Raw genomic sequence first — 21,356 nt, 5'->3', positions numbered from 1 at the left:
ATGTGTAAATTAGAATAATTTTTTCTCATGATTTTGGTACTAAAATGTTAAGAAAGGAACAAATTTTTACATACATTTTGATAGGTTCACCATTGGTTTTTCATAAATCTCCTTCCATATTTTCTGAAGCAACTATGATTAGATTTTCTTAATTTTTATTTTTTTTAGCACAATTTTCTAATTCTATCTCCATAAAAATTGCAGTTGCACGCGTTCACCCTATGAGCTTAGTCTCATCTAAGGCTAAATACTAAAATAAATACTTATGATTGTGATATTTCAAATGATTATTTATCGATTTGCTGGTTGAAATGTTCTATTTTCAAACATCTACTAAATGAACCTTCTAATTCATATATGTTTCTTATCTAGTTGCATTAGACCACCTAGCATTCCAAGATTCTGTAAGCTCAGTGATTGTCAGTTCTCACACTATATGCTATTTTAAGCATTTAATTCTCTTGATTACTTTGGAAAATGTTATTCTAGCCATGTTGCTCATGTTTACCTTGTTTACTCCTTTCTCTAAATAAATATATATTAAAATAATTACATCAATAATTATATACTAGATAGAAGGGATAATTTGGAAGTGTGTATTATTCTGATTTAATAGCCAGATAGTGAAGATTTTGTTGTATATTTAATTTAATTAGTAGTTATAATTCTTTTCTTTAATATTTGCTTTTAGCTTGCAACCAAAGTAAATGAGTATGATGAGCATGGTGACATACCTTTGGATCTTGCTTTAAGCACTGGCCAAGAGAGTATAGCCAAGACTCTTATGAGTCATAAAGCTAATATCAATCAGATTGATAACAGAGGATGGACTCTCCTGCATAAAGCTGTTGCCAGAGGTGAGTTTGAATTTAGTTTCATTTTGTTGTAATGGAAATGGGTGTATAAATATAACTGTTACATCAATAAATATATTTTAATAACTTTTAGGAGTTTCTTGCACACTTATCAGTTTCACTGAAAAATTTTGGTTACTTTAAGTTAAACTATGTGTTCATTTGAAGTGATGCATATTCATTTTAGCTCATATTATTTTCCAAAGCCTTTACAACACCAATTATATAAACACCATTTAACTTACTACCTCTATTAACCTAAATCTAATCCAATACATTATGTTTAACTTATAACCATATTACCGTCATTCTGTGGAGATACGCGATGGCATTTAAGATTTAAAACGTTTAATTTTGATATGTGATACCTATCCAATGTTTCTTTTTTTTTTTCGCTATTTGAGCTTGATATTCTATTTTGTTGAATTGGTTCTCCAAAATTTCATTATTACTCTTGCAATTTTTATTTTTTGAAGTAATCTAATTTTATAATTTATGATCAATAATAATTTAAAGAATTAACAATACAGGTGGGGAAAAAAACCTTTTACCGAAGAACACGTTGAGGTATTCTATTCCCTCAAATAGTCTCTTACAAGGTTCAACAGAAGTATGATTCCCCTTCTCCCTTTTTTCTGCTGCAGGTGGGAAGGAAAAGAAAGTGAAAGAAAATGTGCAAGTCATTATTTGATTTAATAATATTTAAGTATATCAAATCAATTTCTGATAAAGTGACGTGATGCTATCGCAATTGTTCTGTATGTTATAATTTTACGCCTAGTTAAAATATTTTCATTAAATTATTAGTTTTGATAACTTATTTAAATTATATTTAGGTTCTTAATCACTTAGTTTACATTAAATTCGAGTATTTTAAATTTTGTATTTATTAACGTAAGGCTTTTGCGATTCTATTATGCTTAAATTTTGCACAATTGTACATGGTACAATTTTGCGTACATTTGAAAAGTTCTGATTAAAATTATCGATACACGTAATTTCTGTTTTTAAGTAAGATTGCATATATTAATTTATTGTATATTTACTAATTATTTTATGATTTTTAAACATTTAATAACTCATTTTGTTATTTGTGGCAGATGCGTAAACTCTGTGATCGATCATGCAGTAAAATTTTGTGCAGTGTATCTCTGATGGTACAGCCTTTCAGATAAAAATACTTTCCCTTTTTAGTCAAATTTTAAGGATGTGACATATATCCCAGGGCGGCTTTTTTCTGCAAAATTATGATAGTTTCTTTTACATTTACATAACTGCTAAGTCTCCTGTTTTTTAAAAGAGACTTCTTTATTTTACGATTATCTCCTTTTTCCCATATATTCTCTAACCTCTCCACATTTTTTAAAGAACTTTTTTTTTAAAAAATAAACTTGTTTTAGCTATAAAATTTCCTTTAATGGCAAGAAATTTTTTTTTCTATTTTGCAACTAGGAAACAGATTGTATAAAAACAGTTCAAAAATATTGCAGATGATATGTTAGGGAATCTATGGGTTCCACTTAGCAACGCCGAGTGGGGGAGAATTTTCTCTAGAGTAAAAAAATATAAAAAATTTCTGCACTTTCTGATGAAATATAATTTCTCTAGTATAAACATAACTTTGATAAAAAATTTCTTAGGTAAGATTGAATCAACTGTATGTTCATAATATGAATATACGAATATTCTGAAATATAATATTAATTTCTAAGAATTTTTAAATTACCTTAATGTGGAGTGTTTAGTTAAAGTAGTTGTGTGTAAAGATTTAAAAAAATTCTTCTTTAGATTAAGACTTATATTTAAAAAAAAGTGAGGTAAGACTGGGAAAAGATATGAAGGCCTGAGCTAGTCTGTTCAACCTAGAAACTGTCAGATTTAAGCAAGTTATTTATTACTTAGCTGTGTACAATATATCATTCCTGAAAAATCATAGATGTACTACTTTTTTTAAATGATTTTTTTTTCTTATGAAAAAAGTCAAATTACCCATTCTTACCCCACTTGTGAAATAATACCAAGTACGCATGTTAATTCTATGGAAAATTCAGAGGTACAAGTATTTCAGTGATTTACTTTTATTTTATATGATAATTTTAGAAAATTGTGCATGTTATTTATGTGTGATGTAATCAAGGCCGTATTCAAAGGGGGACAATTGAATATGTAGGGGGAGGTCTGCTGAGTGCCCACTCAAAATTTCTTAAGAAAAATAAATTTTATTAATTAGTTACTTTGAAAGAAAATTACAAAAAAAATTTTTTGTCTATATAAAAACTACAGTTTTGCTTAAACAATCTTCAAAAATTTAACTAAATATAAAAATAAGGCTTTTTTGTGTTCTAAGAAAGGAGCCTGTAAAATCTTTGTTCTGTCTTGAGTGTAGTTATCTTCTTCATTTTCTGCCCTACAATTTTCATTTGCCCAACATGGAGTCACATCAAGGAGTGGGGCAAAATCGTGTAGTACCCAGTCTCACCCAGAGAGCCGAGGTTATTGACAGGGCTATTAATGGATTAAAATCTTATTAAGATATGAATCTTTTAAGGCAATAAACATTTAATGAGCTGGATTAAAAATAATTTTTGTTACTGTAATGGCCAATAAATAAGGCTAGTTTAAATATAAAAGAGCATTAGAGAGTTGACATAGTAAAACTTATCTACACAGATGCAGTGAATTAATCAACAACAACATGCCAATAGGGTAGGCCCTTGTTTTTAGCTAAAGTGTAATAATCTCTATTAAAAATCTGTTTTTTTCCCCCTCCCATTTTAGCAGGTACTCTTTTACGGGGTTCCCACGGTACTTAAAAAACCTGGAAAGTCCTTGAACTCTGCCATAGGGTACTTGAAAAGTACTTGATTTTTTAGGATTTAAGATAATTCTAATCTTTCTTACAAAAAAGCAGTAAAAAAATAATAAATTCAAAGGAAGAATATAGAAATTCTGATAGATGCAATTTTTAATGCTTGAAGTGAAAAGGGGTTAAAGAAGATGCAAAACTTTTCTCTCTAGATTTTTCACACCAGATTGAAAGCAGAAATTTCTAGCAAATTGTAGGTTTTATACTCATAGTTTTCGAATTATATATAGTGTTTAATCGATTTAGAAATATGTTCAATGTGTTAACTTCATTATTATGACAGGTTAATATTGTTATCCTATTTGTTCTTTTAATTTATGTACAAAGGATAATTAATTTTTTATCATTTTTTAATCGAGTTTTTACATTTAGCTTTTACTGCTAATAAATAAATTTAGTTCTAGGTGTTTCATTGATTATGAATAAGCATCGTGATTCACATTAAACTGATTCTTGATTTACGGACTGGAATTCATATAAAATGTTCTACAAATTGTGATTTAGATGAAAGTGATTAATGAATCACATATCGAATATTACATTAAAGTGCTTTGCAAATTACTCATCAGGAATCGTATTAAGGTATTTTATAAATCACTCATCTTGATTCACATTTAAGTGATTTATCAATCACACATCGGGATTTCAATTAAAGTTATTTCTGAATCATATAACATGATACGTATGTGTGTAATTTTAGAATCATGCCTCACAATTCTTATTCTAGTAGTTTAAAAATCTCACAAAAGAGAGATTTAAAAGTTACCATTCACAATTGCCATCAAAATGATTTGAGAATCACACATAGCTGTTCTATATTAAGCACCTTTCGAATCACAAATTGCAATTTGCATCATAATGATCACTATTGATATGAAAACTATTAGCTAATCACGCAGCAGAGTTCCCATAAAAGTGATTTATGTATCACACATTGTGATTTACGTCTTGTTAGTTCGTGCGTCTTGTATTATTTGCTATTCATATTGTTCTGATTTGAGAAACTTACACAGCAATTCAATTTCAATTTACAAATCACACATTGTGATGCGTAATTTACACAATCTTCAAGACTTACTTCACCTTTCTTATAATTTTCATTTGCATATAGTATATATGTAAATTAGATTCGTATAAATGCGATTTAAAAATCACGCTTCATATTTTATGGATATATTTTTAAAAAAATAAAGCTTGGTCTTAGTTATCTGTAAAATATTGTTCTGCAATCGATTTTATTATGTTCAAAATGCATTACTGATATTCTGAAGTAACAAAATAGATAATTTGTTATTAAAATTGAAACAGATATCTTAAATGGATATATTTTGATATTTTTTCTAATTATATTCATTTCCTGTAACCTAAAATTTGATCCAACATATTAAAAATAGTATTTATATTGTAATAACTGTACAATCACGCAAACTTTATCAATTATTTATTATGCTTGTTTAATGTATGCATTATTCATTAATTCAGTTTCATTAATTCTTATTCACTTCATTAAATTTTTCATGAAGAGTTTCGCTAAAGCTAGTATTTAAATGTTGGCTAGTATCATTCGTATGTCAATTGGATTTTTTTTTCTTTTTTTTTTGTCAGTAGGAATTTTTAAGTGATTTGAAACAGCAATATAACTATCAACCATTTGTATTATTAACTGATAAATTTAATAAATATTTTTCTTTTTTGTTGTTGTCAAATAAGCATTGTGCTTTAAAAATATACAATTTCTGCTTCTAAGTAATTGTAAAATTTGGTTAACATGTACTTAAGCATATAACTGTAATACCTAATAGGTCCTTGAAAAATTTGATTTTTGGTCCTTGAAAGTCATTGAAAAGTCCTTGAATTTTTTTAAAAAAAAATTGAGTGGGAACCCTGTTTTATGTAAACTAAAAATAGAATAATTTGAACAAAATCCGCTAGAATGACTGTAGCTATCATCTAAATTATTAGAAATAAAAATTCAGACTTTTTTGTAAAAATATTTACATTATAGATGCTAATATATCATAGCTGCCAATCTATTTCCGCTGTAGATTTTCTTTTTGAAGTGGTAACATGTCCATTTTCTTTTAAATCTCTTTTTTTTAGCAAAGTTGATTTGTAATAATTTTGACTACCACTGCATATAAATAATTTAAATGAATTTATAAAGATCTTAACACTTTTGTTTAAAAATATTAAAATTAAGTGTTCACATAGTTTGTTACAAATTTCTGCCTGACCAGAAGAGGGCGTTGTAATCACTCACTCATTATAATTCTGTAAACACTTATGTGGCAGGCAATGGATTGATTTGGATGGCTCATTGGAGAGCCCCTTTTCGTATCATATATTTTTATTGTTTTATTATTAAAATTTTGTTTGTTATTAAATATGGATTCTTTAATTAATGCACCCATTCACCACTGAATCATTCTGCAACATAGTTTAATAATTCATGCCTACAATGACCCATAAATAAGGCTAATTAAAATGTAAAATCAATTGTTATATTCCTACCACCACAAAGAATTTTAGAAGGAAAGTTTTTTTAAAAAAATATGGTGTAACACTATCAATGCCTTTACGTATTCACCTTCGATCATAGACGGAGTGTCGACTCGATTTTCGACGTCCGGTCGATGATGTATATGTAAAACTTATTGAATATTGCTTAGTTTTTTCTTCCTGTTTTTAAAAAAAATTAATAAAAAAACATTTGTGTATTGCATAATTTTTGATAAATTTTACTTTTTGAAGCTTCAAGAATTTTGATTTTTACAGAAGATGAATTTTCTGCTATGTTCTTGATTCATAATAAGGCATCTGTTAATGTTACTACACCATCTGAGAAAGCAACACCTCTCCATTTAGTTGCCAGCTTTAATCCTAAAAAAGCTTCTCCTCTCCTCACTCTTGGCATGACAAGAGTAGCCTCTACACTTATAGAAAATGGTGCCAATCCTAATATGCAAGATATCAATGGAAAGTAAGTTTTTCCAGGGGTCGCATTCCCCCTAAAATTCCTAAAACTATGTGCAAACCCTATAATTCCTAAAAATCTGATAAAATTTTGTTGGTGTTCCTAAAAAGTTAGTTATAGGCTAAATATAAATAAAAAAGCAATAATCTAAAATATAAGAATTTAACTTCATTAACTAAAACTGTTTTAATTTTGCCACTTGGGAATTCTGATTTGGAGAGAGGTTTTTCGATAAATAAAGCAATGCTTAATGTGAGTCACCAACTATTATGTCTCTTAGACTAATCAAAGATACCATTCGAAATTATGGAGGAGTGTTGAAGATCACCACAACACTATTGAGGGCAATAAAAGAATCTCACAAATCATATCAAGAATATATTAGCAAAAAGATTATAATTAATTTGTTTTTCTCTAACTTCTAATATAAATTGCTGATTTGAAATCTAATAATATCACACAATAGTTTTTCTTAATAAGGTAAGGTAAAGGGTAATAATAAAGTTTTGATTAAGAAGGTAAAAATCAAAAAAGTATTCTAATTTAGAGAGGAAGGTTCTTTTTTTTAAAAAATTACTATAGAATCGAAATAGAATTTTAATTTATGGTAATAATTTTAATTAAAGGTATGCAGATTATTTGCTCTGAATTTTCGAACTATTTTTTTAATACTTTTATTGTTTATATAAACATCGCAGAGGATGAGAAAGGGAATTGTTTACAGTATATGTAACTTTAGTTAGCAATATTTTTGTCATGATTTCCGTCAATTTTATCTGATATTAAATTTTGGAGACTTTTCTGTGTACTTTAATAGTACATACAATTATCAGAGATATGAGAATTTAAATTGTTTAAAGTAAATACAATTTAAGACAGTATTATTTTTGTTAATATTTAAGTTGATACAGTTTTTATATGGTATATTTTTACTTCATAAATTATTAAATCATTTTCTGTATACTTAATCGGATAAGGATAGGAAAGAAATGAAATTGTGAATTTGTTTAATATATATATCGCTTATAATAATTTTAAGTTCGTAAAGTTTTAGTCAAATATTCCTTAATTTTTTATNAAGTAAGGTAAAGGGTAATAATAAAGTTTTGATTAAGAAGGTAAAAATTAAATAAAAATCCAAGTTGGTGTTAATTTATTTTTTCTCTTGATTTATTCTCACTTTTGCCTGTTCCTGAATTATGCACTTAATTTCTGATAGGTAATATGTAAAGTTGAAATTTCATTTTTACACTTTAGAGATTTCATTCTTGACTTAAAAAATTTCAGAGCTTTATTTTATGACTTGCAATTATTTATGATATGTATGGATAAATTATAATAATCTTCTGTTTTGTAATAGACTACCGTGTGATATATTTTTATCCTAGCAAAATCATATATTACCCCTAAAAGTTTTTGAAAAAATTTCCTAAAATTACCCTAAAATTTTAAAAAACTTTGCTGCTACCCCTGTTTTTCAACAATTGTTGGATTGGTTCGTATGGAATTTTCTAGGAACATATTTGTTAAGTGGAAGAAGTTTTCCATAACATGAGTAAAAAAATCTTTTATGGCTGTTAAATGAATAAAAAGTAATGATTATTTTTACTTTGTCATTCATTAACAATTTTGAAAGAAATTTAATGTCTGAAATAGTCATGAATTTAGTAAAATAAAATTTCAACGGGTTAAATGTTATAGATTTAGTGTTTTACTATCCTAATATTACATTTAAATGTATTTGGGGAGGGAGGTGCAATTTAGATTAATAATCAATGTTATCAACTATCACATCTTAGTTGACCCCACTTAGAATGATAAAATATCATTCAAATCTTATTTAGGGAATTTTTTTTTTATTGATACCTGGTTTCAATTTTAAAAAATACTAATAAGTTTTCTTTCATTTAGCACCTGTCTTCATCGCTCTATTTCTTCACAAAATGCTCCCATTTTTGAACTCCTGTTGCGTCACGAACACTTAGATCTCGAAATAAAAAATGCTGAAGGTCAGACAGTGCTCTGGTTTGCATTGGATGAGGGTATTGGTGGTTATGACGATGGTAGCTTTGCTGCTAAACTTGTTAAAAGGGGTAGCTGTCTGGATGCTATCTGCCCTCTTAATGGTTAGTATCTAACATAGATCTGAAAAAAAAAACATATTTTGACCTTAAGAATGTATATTTTAAAATTTATTTTTATAGAATGTATAAAACTATAAAAATTTTCTTCACCCAACATGTATCTTTGATGGGTGATGAATTGGGTTAAATATTTAGTCAAAATATTAAATAATATTTAACCCTAAATTCACTGTTTGATAATTTGAAGAAACAAAAACTCTAGACAAGATACCAGATAGAGAAATGTGTCGATCACACAAATAATGTGAAATTTAACTTTTCTCTGTATTATAAAATTTTATTCATTATCCTTGGTTATTTGTGTGGCTTAGCTCACTAAAATATAAATTTTTTTATATCAATCACAGTTGATGAGAAAAATCTCTGAAACTAGTTTCTTAACATAAAAAATATTAACATATTTTTCATTCTAGATTATTTTAACACTTCCTTTTTCTTTTTATAGAATTCTTTTTATTTTCTTATTTTATAAAAGCAGCATAAAAGTTGTAACTTTTTTTTTTTTTTTGAGAGAGATGCTATTTTTTTTTCATACTAATATTTTTTTTGTAAGGTCATAGTAATATATATATAATTATATACCAAAAAGTATTTAATATCATAAATTAGTTTTCAATATTTAGGAGATACCTTGCTACATTTGGCTTGCCGTGCAAATAATGAAGAAGCTGGCATATTTTTAGCTGTCCATGGAGCAAAAACAAACTTAACTAATAATAAGGTGTGTTTATTTACTTTTTATTTGTAAAAAAATGCCTACAAAATTCACAAGAAGTAAATTAAAATTTGAAACCTTAGAAATAAACTTTTTTTAGTCTTCAGTAAATATTTCATTTGTCATTTCACTTTTTAGTAACAGTTTATTATAAAAAAAAATTTAGCAATTTATTTATAAAAAACATTATATTATTACTTATTGATTATTATTTTTATTACAGTGAAACCTCACTTTCATTATACTTATCTAAGACCTCACATTGCAAACAATTTTTGAATTCTTCAGCAGTCTTCTCTTTTTATACCCTCTTTCCTTGGGGGAGGCGAGTTAAGGGAACATTATGATTTAAGTAAAAAAAAAAAAAGGATTCTTTCAAACCTCTTCTAGGCAGATATACCCTGTTTTTGTAAATATATTTTTGTTAGGCAATTTTTAAGGCATGAATTTTATATAGATGAATGTTTTCACCGGCAAAGTAAGATGAAGGGTTAATTTCTGTTTTGTGAATAAGAATCTCAAAACTAGCATTTCTTTATGGCTTATGTCAATTGGGTTGCATTGTAATTTATTGTATAATTGTATTGTGTCCTTCTATAATTGTATTTTTACAACAGCTCCTGTGGGACTTCTTAGAAGTAGATATTTCCATAGTTTATGTAACACGTACGATATTAATGTGGCTTTTCATATTATAAATTGAAATTGAATCCATTCATTAATAACTGACTTAGTCGTAGAACAATATTTCAAAAGGTTATTGTGGAACCAAAACACTTTTATGTCTAAAAATGATCCAATTGGAGTTCAGTGAATCAATGTGTCACAAAGATTCCAAATATCACAAAAGAATTGATGAACTGCGAAACTATTTAAATAGGATATTTTTTGCCCCTGTCAAATCAGTGTAAAATGTATAGTTCATATCTTGTCATTTTAATCATTATATTTCATTCAGTTATTCCTTATTTTTAATCATGTCTATTATTTAACCGTCATGTTAAGAGTTATATCATCAGATTTCTCAGTTAGCCTATTCTTCTCCCAAGCAAATAATTTTGTCTATCCCTTGGATGTTTGTTTCACCAAGGCATTTTAAATGTAAAAATAGAATTTAAAAAATTTAATTTGATTTTAGCCAGTCCATTTTCATTAATATTATAGAATCTGAAATGTGTAGCTGTTAATTTGAAAAAATAAATGACTAGGTTATGACATTTTGAACTGCTGCGAGGTAAATGAATTGTATGGAGCAAAACCCGTTAAAATGTCTTATTTAGCCAAAGCATTCTCTTTCTATTGTCCATAAAGGAAGCTTATTGCCATATTTACAAAATTAAACACTATAAAAACTCTTGTTACTGTTAAACATTTAGACTTTAAACTGGATAAAATTGATTTAATTGAATTGCTGTAATCTTTTGTAGGGAGAAGCACCTCTTCATATATCTTGTCACAATGGTTTGTCTGATTTGACAACTGTTCTTTTGCAAAAGGGAGGTAACGCTAACCTCCAAACATTTTCACCTGAGACTGTATCTAGTGTTCCATTTGAAGATGAAGAAGCTGTTTATCAGCAGACTCCCCTGCACCTAGCCATTTTAGGCCAGCATGAAGATACCATACAGGCTCTCATTGATCATAAAAGTATTATTTAACGATTTATATTGATTCTATAAACAGTCTTAAATCCGAATTTTAATGTTCACATTATTTTATTAAACTTATTTTTTTAATATATAAGAATGATTTAATCGAGTACAAAGTCTTTAAATATTCTTGATTTTTTTTTCTTCATAGTGTCATTATCGTTGATAGAACAAAAGCAATCATATTAAATCATAGTCTAATTATGATGTAGTAAAAGCCTGACTACCCAGAATTAAACTGACCAGAAAGTTGAAATTACCCAAATTTTCAAAACTTATTTTAAAAGAAATGTTCTTTATAGTAAAAGTTAGATTGCCAGTGATACATAACAGATGTAAAAATCAAATTGAGAATAATGAACGGTGTGCACTGCCTCTTTTATCAATTTTTATTTTCAAGGCAGAATGTAACTTGCAAAGCGTGACCCATTCACGAGAACATTAAATATTTAAAAAAAAATTTACAATCAAATATATTCTGTGAGAAGAATTGTCTCAAAATATTGAATAAAAATGTTTGTCACTGTTTTTTATTAGTTTAAAGAACGGTTATAAATTTGGAATAAGAAATATGATATTTGTGATAAAAATGTTCTTTTTAAATAAAAACAGAAATCTTCTCTTCTATTCCTTTTTACATAAAAAAAAATGCAAAATGTGAGCAATATTGGTCAAATAGTTCCAGAGAAATCAAATTTAAAAAACATGACTTTTTTAAATTTGATATCTCTGGAACTATTCTACCGATTTCAATCAAATGTTTTATTTTTCCTTGTAAAATTAAATTTTTTTAAATAATGTAAAAAATTGTATATCTTACAATTCAAAATTTTCTTGACTATTAATAAGTAAAATAATAAAAAATAATTAATATTTTTAAAAGTTTTTTTTTTGTTTGGAATTATCTTTGGATAAATGAATTTTATAGTTATGTGTAAAAATGTTTCAATTTGGAGAAGTTTTCGAAATAATGCAAAATACGCTGAAAGTAAAATGAACGTTAAGAGATCCAAATTGTCGACCGCTTTCCTGACCAAACTATTAGGACCCTATTTCCCAGATTTTGACTACCCTTTATGTTTTTGGGATCAGAAATCTGAATCCCTAAAAAAATAGTATGTTTTTGCAGCGAAACTCTGTTTTTGTAATTTATTTCCTAACTTAAAATATCTTCTGCATTAATTAATTTGCAAATTTCAGATCTCCTCCTCAAACCATTAAGATTGAGTCCTAGAGCATGAAACTTTAGATGCAAAGTTATTCAGGGTGGTCCATTTTTTATTTTGTGCATTGTATGCCACTATTTCTAAAACTTCTTATTTAGTTGATATATACACTTTTAAAATTCTTCTTGCTCTGGTTAACCTGCAAGCTTTGTTTAATTCGCCACTTGCGCAGCACGTTGACTAACAGAGTGACACACATATTTCGTCAAGTTAGTGGCAAATCTGATATTTTTTACCTAAACATTAGTGTCCTAAGCACTAAAATTTTTTATCAAAAAAGAAAAACTTGTAGTATATTTGTAGAAAATTAAATACTTTTAATTATTAAATTTCATTCTAAAGCATAAAAATTCACACTTTTTCTGAAAAAAATTTCCCTTTTTATTGATAATTGATTCATAAAAAAACAAAACGAATAACACTAATATATATATATATACAACAAAAAGTTGATAAAGTGATCGAGAAACAACATAGATTTACAATAGAATCTGTGGAAATAGTGCGCATCAGTAAGTAATGACTAAAATGTGCAAAACATTTTTCTTTTTCAAAAACATAAATTATTGTGTTCAGAAACTTTCGCGGCTGCGCATTAATATTCGGCTGGCTACAGGCGTTTCACCCCTTATGGAGAGATTATTATACTTTCGTGATTCAGAACAAGGTTTGAAAATGAATCATTCTTACATTCTCTCTTGAGTCTATAAAAATTCTTGTCATTTTAAGTACTGTAATAAATGTTACAACCAAAATTTGGTTAACTGATCCTTGTTACAAACCAAACCGTACATAAAGAAAATTTCTGATTTTGCCTTGACTTTTATTTTGAACCACTATGAAGCGTGTATATTAAAAATGATACAAAATTTGAAATTATTTCTCCTAATTTAGATTCATTTCTATTGATTTCTTAATTTAAGATTTTAAAAGCCTTGATTAGTTCAGAAAACTTTGAATGTTTGCAAAAATTTTCATCTGAATTGACTTTGTGTTTCTATTATAGTTACTCAGTTATTGAAGTAACTGGCTAAATGTTGGATCAAATAGACTAAAATAATTAAATCTTAATTTTTCAGCCTTTTCACAAATAAGCTGTGAAAGCAGTGTGGTTGTACCAAACTTTAACATCAAAAACTCAAAAGGTCAAACTCCTTTGAGCCTAGCGTTAGAGCTCAACCTCTTCAAAGTTGCTCAAAAACTATTATCAGGTGGTGCCAGTGTTGACATTGTCAATGATGACGGTTTAACTCTTCTTCACCAAGCTATACTGAATCAGAATATAGAAGCTGCCTTGTTTCTGCTTGAGAATAGTGCAGACTTTAACATAAAGTAAGGTTTTATTAACACCATTATTAAAACACATACAATTAGCGGCAATTGAATTGATATAATTTTTTGAGTAGTTTAAACTATTGTTTTCAAAATAGGATGTGGATCACTCAGGGGTCTGTCCAGGGTAAATTTACTACCATTGAGTGGTACCTTCACAAATTCAACTTTAGGAAAAACGGTAGATTTCACAAAATACTTTTTGAAAAGCAAGTTCTCATGCAAACCTGGTTCTCTCTGCAATCTATGAAAAAGATGAGCTTTTCTGCCAGCGGTCTTTTACAAAAAGGTAGCACGTGTTTGGTCAGATAGTGCAATGTGGTAAGCCTGACCGCACGCTTACACCATATCAAAGCGAGCTTTTTTTTGCAGTCAGTTTTTTAAAACAAAACGATGAGGCTTTCCCTCTATAAACTTTACAGGAAGTCAAAATTCGGACATTATTCTAAACATTTGAACATTATAAACACTATTATAAATTTATTCAAACAGACCTTTATTTTTTAACAAGCCATTTTTTTCTTGGTGAAATTTTTTCATGTATGTGACCTAATTGAAAATGTTCTCATAATGAAAATGACTTTTAGTGCTAGTACTGTTAAATGCATGATTTTATTAAATTCAAATTGAAATTTAACTATAGACAATGATTTTTATGGATTTTTAAATTTAGATACAATTTTAAGCCCAAATTTTGCAATAGCAAAATTATTTTTGAATATATGGGAAAAAATATGTATAGAAATTTACGAGTAATAAATGTTTTTTTTTTTTGTTTTTTTTATTGACAATTTTTAATAATATTTTCTTACTTTACCATATTTTTGTGTTGATTTTTTAACATAATTTTTAACAAATTATGTCTTAAATTTTCACAAAATAAGTACCTCTTTAAAAACCTTGACAGACCCCTGAAAGTACGATTAGTATTTATTATAACCTTTTCTTCATTAACTGTGATTGGAATTGTCCAATTTTTTAGTAGTTTAAAAAAGTGCTATCTACATATGGTGTGAGTCATTCACTTCATTTGAAAAGCATTAAAATAAAATTGCAAAAATGTTTAAGGCATTCTTACTTGATAGATTTTATGTGCAATCTATCTTAATTCATTTTTGGCCTGTGGCTAGTCCCTAATTATACCAGACAACATTTTGTCTCAAAAGAGCTACATTACAGCTCGGAGACATTTTTTCTTGTGGTGGTAGCCAGAGATAATTATGTCAGACTAATAGAAGCCATGAAGGGAGAGTATAATAGTACACACTTCATTAATAGAATAATTGTCTTAATTGCATTATATTAATATTCTATGTGCATAGTTTAAGTTTCAAAAAATAATTTTTTTGTAATTTATTTTTGACTTAAAAAAATATTTTATTCTTGTGATGTTAAAAAAATTTCAATATTTACCTTTCGCTGTTTACATTTGTAAAAGAATTGCTACATAATTCTCCAAGAATATCATTTATAAAAGAAAAAATCTTAGCTCTTTTCTTTTACTTGTACTGAAAAGCAGCCTGATAAGCTGAAAATGTTAACATTCATTGAAAGTTTATATAGTGGAAGACTTATAAGTTGTGTGATCTATTTTGATTTTCTCTTAAATTTTTTATTATTTATTTATTTGTATTTGAATAATATTGGTCATCGGGAAGAAACTTATTCTTGAAGTTGATCATATTGACAATTTAAAATCATTAGTGTGATGGTTTTTGTGATTTTTTAAATAAAGTCCAAAAATTGCGTTGACTAACATTGGGATGTGGTTACGGGTGACGTCAATTCTGTCCGAGCACCTAGCGGAAGATCCTCGGCTTTGAGAGAGTGCCTTTGTTAGCTCGAAAATTTGTATTTCTAGCTGCTTTTTTTTAATCCTTTTAAAAGAAATGTTGGATTTGCCAAAGGACACTTTTCCATCTGTTTCTGTTCTTATGGTGTCATATTTTAAAAAGTAGAAAAAGAATTACACAATTCCAATTCCTAAAAATAGAAAAGTTTTGCATGATCAGTATAAAATGTATATTCTGATTTTAAAAAACAATACCTTGCAAAATAATACCTGTATTTGAAAAACATTCAACTATACTTGAAAGAAAAAAAGGATCTAAATATAGGAATGCAGAATGGGGGACAGATTAAGAAGTAATTGTACTTGTTAATTATATATAATAACCTTATATCATATGTTTAACAATTTGCATTGAAATCAGTTTTTATCTCTTTTTGATCTTTATTTTTAAAAATTTCAATATAAATGTTAAGATTAATATCTGGCAACATCTAATCTCTTATTTTTTAATTATTCATTTTTTTTGTTACTGTTGATATCAAGTCAAGTGCAAGTTTATAAAATGAAAATTTTGAGAGAAATAAATATTTCTACAACAATGGTTAAATAATTGTTATTTAAGGAAAAAAAATTACAAAAAAACACTTAAAATTGCAATAACTTCCAAACAAATTGAAATTTTGGAGAAAAAAAAAGTTCTTGTTAAATTTGTAATCAAAATGGCCCTATCAGCACAAGTTTTAACTCGGAAGTTTAATTTCAGCCTGCAGTGCATTAGCCAAAACAGTTTTTTGTTTTTTTTAAGTTCAAGTTTAACAGTTGATAATTCTCGAACTAATAATTAAATCTTACATTTTTTTAGTCATATAGATCAATTTCAAATAGATTCTTGTTCTTTTTCTTCACACTTTCATAATTTCAAGTTTCTAGGTTCGAACAAAAATCTAATGTGAAGTTGAACCCTCAAAATAGCAGCGATTACGATTTTTTATTACGCAAAAAAATATATATTTATTTTACTAAATTTTTTATTGTTTATGCACAATCCTTTTCATTACCCGATTATAAATTTCATTTCCTTCAAAAAATATATAAATAGGAAATAATAAATACATGTTTTAAGCACACAAAAACAGGCACCCATTTTCAAGACTTGCCAGGCATGAATGAAAGAAACAAAAGTGATTTGAAATGTAAAGCAAAAGATTGAATATAATGCAAAAGATTGAAATATAAAGCAAAGGATTGAAATAGAAAAATAAAGGTGATAAACATAACTAGTAAAGACATAGTAGATGAGAAAAGAAAAGAAAAACAAGAAAAGCCGCAGTGACCAAGAGGTGCAAATGAGGATGAATTGCATTTCCACATGCTATAGAGAGGTGGTGAGGAACTAATGTCGTTAACTAGGGACTAAAACAATTATACGAATAAAACAAGATTCCATTGCATCAAGATGAGCTGAGGTGGAAATTGAATTTAAGACAAAGATTCCAACAATCTATTGGAATCTTGCACATAGAGGCTTTTAATTTTTTAAAAATTAACTAATGGTCCAATTTAAAACAAATTTTCACAAATCATATTATTTTAATGAAATCTTCCAAATAAAACAAAATTTAAGAAATCGGTATCTTCCATATTAAGTAAAACATATTGATTGTATCCTGTGCATAGTAAAGTATATTTTTAACCATAGAAAATTTGAATTTTAAAGCCACTTTTTCTTAATCGTGTAATGTATTAAATTATTTTACTTATCTGTTGTTATTTTATTCCAATGTTTCAGAACTAGGGATAATGAAAGTTCATTGCAGCTGGCTGTGAAACGCCACCTTCCCTCTGTTGTAGATGCATTATGTCGTGCTGGAGCTGATGTCAACACAAAAGATGAGAATGGTGATTGCGCTCTATGGATCGCTTTAGAGAGTGGGCAGGAAGACATTGCTTCTATACTGGTACTATCATCCATTCATCAATATTTTAAGACCTAAAGTAATGTGCGTTTTTTTTATCTAAGTATTCTCAGTTGTTGCCGCGTTATTTAATCAATGTATTCTAATATTTAACTTTAAAATTTTACTTTCTTGTGTTGCATTAGTTCAGAGGTAGATATAAATACAATGGAATATTTACCATCAAATAAATGTTTGAATCGTGAATACTATGTGAAATATTTTTTTAAAAATTGGTTTTTGTACATGTTTCATTCTCCTGTAATAAACAATTCTGTCAAGATTAGGGACTTCAACATTTAAAAATAAATTATTTTCAGCCAAGTTATTTTTTTTTCGGCTGTGTTTAAGTCTATTTTTCAATACTTTGCATCACAAATGCTGTGAAAATTTCATGTTTGCTGAATTCATAATTCTTTATTGATTGAAATTTTATTTTAAATTTTTACCTGCAAGTGTGTCAGGAAATGACTTTGTAAAATGTTCTGATATCTTGTTATATATCTCATTCACGAGCAGATTGGATATTGAAAAAGAAATGTAAAGCAAATTGATGCCTAGATTAATTTTATTAAAAGCTTATAGTGGAAAATATATAAATATAGTGGCCTCATGACTTTAATTTTAATTGTAAAAAAAAATTCACTAATTTAATGTTTAAGTTACTCTATTAATGAAATGTTTTTGTTTTATGTTGTCAACCTAAATTGTCAGTTAGTTTAAAAGAGGACCGATTGTGTCGTATATGACACGATAGCGTATCTGACATTTCCAAGCAATTTTATGAAATAGAAGCTTATGAATGAAGTAAAGGTTAGCTAAAAGGCTTCATTCTCATAGTAACATATTCCCAAGAAAATGACAGGAGAGAAAAAAAGCAGATTGTAAAGGAAACTGCTCAGCAATAAGCTAATCACACTGTATTTGCAAGAATAAATCTACAAATTATGAAAGAGTTAAACTCAGAAATAAAGATACTCTTGTAGAGAACTTAAATTTTCTGGACTTGGAAGTCACCAAAACACCAAATATAAAATTATGTTTACCTGCTAGTAGAAAATGCATGACATTCAAAAACTGTCATTAAATTTATTTTTCAATTGTAAAAAATATGTTCATTTGAGATGAAAAATTTTTTGGTAAAACATGTCAACACTTTACTCATTCTCTCTTAATAGTTTAAATATGAAGTTCTTATAAAAATAGCTGTCGATTTAAGATATAATTCTTTAATAGTAAATAAAGAATACTTAAGTATTGTTTTTTGCTAGGAATACAAATTTATTTGTTCTGTTTGAATGCAAATCAAAATTAAGAATAACTATAAAAATTTTGAGAATTGCTGAAATCAAATAATATAAGATATTGAATTGAAATATCAAAAAAAAAAATTTTTTAATTAGAATTCTTTATTTTTACTTAAAATATAGTTTTTTTCTTTTATTCAAATACAAATGTCTTAAATTAATAAATTCAAATTGTTTCCTTCTAAATCTTTTTTTTTTGAGCTTCTCACTTCTCTGCTTTTAATCAGCTGAAATTCTTTGACATTATAATGAAGAAATTATAATGAATACTTTGTTTACCCATTATTGTCACTATTCTTGCAAATTAAAGAGGCCTTCTTGCAAAAAGAAGAAAAAAAAACTTATAAAAGATAATTAGCAAAACAAATTCAGTATTACAAAAACTGTTCATAATAACGATGTTTGTAATCATGTCCATTTATATATTTTTACATATAAACATTTTATGTATTTTAGGGTAAAATAAATAAATAAAATTTATTTTTGAAAATATTTGTTATTTAGACTAGTTTATTTAATAAGAGTTAATTTATATTAAGAAAATTTTTAATTTTTTAATGCATTATGTTTTGATTTTATATTTCTGTAGATAAAGGCTTTCTTTGAAAAATATTTTTTATTTGTTTTATGTTTCAGGTGAAACATGGATGTGATACCAATTGCTGGGGAGAAGGACCAGGTGGTTGTTATCAAACTTTATTACACCGTGCCTTAGATCAAAATAATGAATCAGTTGCTTGCTTTTTAATAAGGAGGTAAATAGGTTTTTTTTTCATTAGTTTAAATGTAAGTTTGTTAAAAAAATTTAATTTTAGCATTTTTATTTTTGACATTAAATCTTTATGTAGTTTCTCCATTTGTAAATTTTTTATTATTAAACTTTATTTTCTAGTGCTGGATTAGAGTCTAAAATGTTTTTGGGATTTCAGTTTGAATAGTTTAAATTTTCCTAATTGCATTTTAAATTTTACTACACTAAGATTTATATAAATGTTGAATGTAATTATTAACTAAAAATGAAAGAAATTATTTATTAAAACAAATTAAGTCTTAAGTATATACTACGGGACCATTACCCCCTCCATATGAATTTTTCCATATGAACATCAGCATACAATAAAGATAAAATGTAAATTAATTTGTTGTTTTATGTACTGCAGAATAGGGAAATGGATCACTTAATTTTTAGTTAGATTTATATAAATAACTTTAAAGAAAACAAATATAATTTTAAAATACACTATAAAACTGTATCTATAAGAGATCCTATGTTTTAAAATAGTGGCTGTGACATGGACAGCCCCCGTAGGCCGAGTCCTGAAGGTCGAGGAGAAGAAGAAGCATTTGATGGACAAAGTGCATTGCACTTAGCAGCTGCCTGGAGTCTTGAGGAAATTGTACAAACACTCATAGAACATGGTGCAGATGTAAACCTTCAGGTATTTCTCTCGTTCTTATGCAATGTTATGTTTTGTTCAAACTCATTGGTGTTGCCTTATTTTTAAAAGTCTTTCAATAACAATAAGTTTATTAGTTATATATTGATATTCAAAAGTTTTCGGATTTATTTAGGTTCAAATAATTTTAATTATTTGGATAATTCACGAATAAATGAAATATATTTTCCAATTTGAATAAATTTCTGGCCCATATTTCTGTCTTTCATTATTTTTTAAAGCTTTTTTTAAGGTGATGCAGAATTTATTTTGTACTGCATAGTTTATACATGTGAGGTAAATATACCTGTATAAATATAACTAGACATATAAAGGGGGAAAAGTTTAAATTTAAAGTGTAGTTTAGGGGTGCACAACCTTTTTGAGTGAAGGGCCACTTGCACAGCAGGTTGACTAACGAAGGGCCGCACATGTATTTAGACATGTTAAAGACAAATGTAATAATGTTTATTTAAACATTAGCGTTCCATTTTTTTTTTCTCAATTAACTTAGTAATATCAATAACTTAGTAGTGTTCCATTATTGAAATTCATTCAAAAATAAAAAAACTTATACTTTTTTTTACAAAAAAAACAACTTCCTATTTTTATCATATGAACAATATATTTATCAAAATAAATAAACATTGAAGAAAAGAAATGTTTTTTCTATCATATCATGCAATACGAAAATTCATTTTAGAATTAAATTCGAATAAATAAAAAAAACTGCAATGACACAGAATGAAAGTAGGAAAAAGTTTAGTCCTAATTAAGTAATATAAATTCAAATTAAATATTTTAATTGAAGAAAATTTATGGGTTTTAAACAAAAGCCTAAAATAAAAACAAAACTTTGATAGTTCAAAATAAAATTCAATGCTTATTTTGCAATGTACTTTATTATATTATTAATTATTAGATTTTCTTAAATCGTAATCATTTTCCTTTTTTTTTATCGAAAAACATCACTTAAGCAACAAAAAATTGAAATCTAAACTACAAACAGTGAGTAGTTTAAAAATTCACGTTTTCCGTCATTTTATGAATTTCTCAAGTTGCAATAACATTGCATTTAAATTAGGGAGGGATGTAACGAGTATTTG

At 27.1% G+C, this 21,356-nt stretch overlaps 1 protein-coding gene across 2 annotated transcripts in view; it reads left to right on the top strand.

Moving 5' to 3' along the window:
• LOC107454558 (rabankyrin-5) overlaps positions 1 to 21,356 on the top strand; it is a 52,276-nt gene that overhangs the window by 16,750 nt on the left and 14,170 nt on the right. For both annotated transcript variants that reach the window (XM_043047053.2, XM_016071790.3), the window contains 9 exons: positions 692 to 857; positions 6,496 to 6,700; positions 8,606 to 8,820; positions 9,462 to 9,559; positions 10,981 to 11,200; positions 13,508 to 13,760; positions 17,342 to 17,510; positions 19,451 to 19,569; positions 20,097 to 20,253. In XM_043047053.2, coding sequence (XP_042902987.1) covers positions 692 to 857; positions 6,496 to 6,700; positions 8,606 to 8,820; positions 9,462 to 9,559; positions 10,981 to 11,200; positions 13,508 to 13,760; positions 17,342 to 17,510; positions 19,451 to 19,569; positions 20,097 to 20,253 — 1,602 coding nt within the window. The remainder of the gene's footprint in view (positions 1 to 691; positions 858 to 6,495; positions 6,701 to 8,605; positions 8,821 to 9,461; positions 9,560 to 10,980; positions 11,201 to 13,507; positions 13,761 to 17,341; positions 17,511 to 19,450; positions 19,570 to 20,096; positions 20,254 to 21,356) is intronic.

This window comes from Parasteatoda tepidariorum, chromosome 2, assembly GCF_043381705.1.
Source record: "Parasteatoda tepidariorum isolate YZ-2023 chromosome 2, CAS_Ptep_4.0, whole genome shotgun sequence".
Taxonomy (NCBI): Eukaryota; Metazoa; Arthropoda; class Arachnida; order Araneae; family Theridiidae; genus Parasteatoda; species Parasteatoda tepidariorum.
The sequence above is the reverse complement of the archived record's forward strand: the minus strand, read 5'-3'. Positions and strand labels throughout refer to the sequence as shown.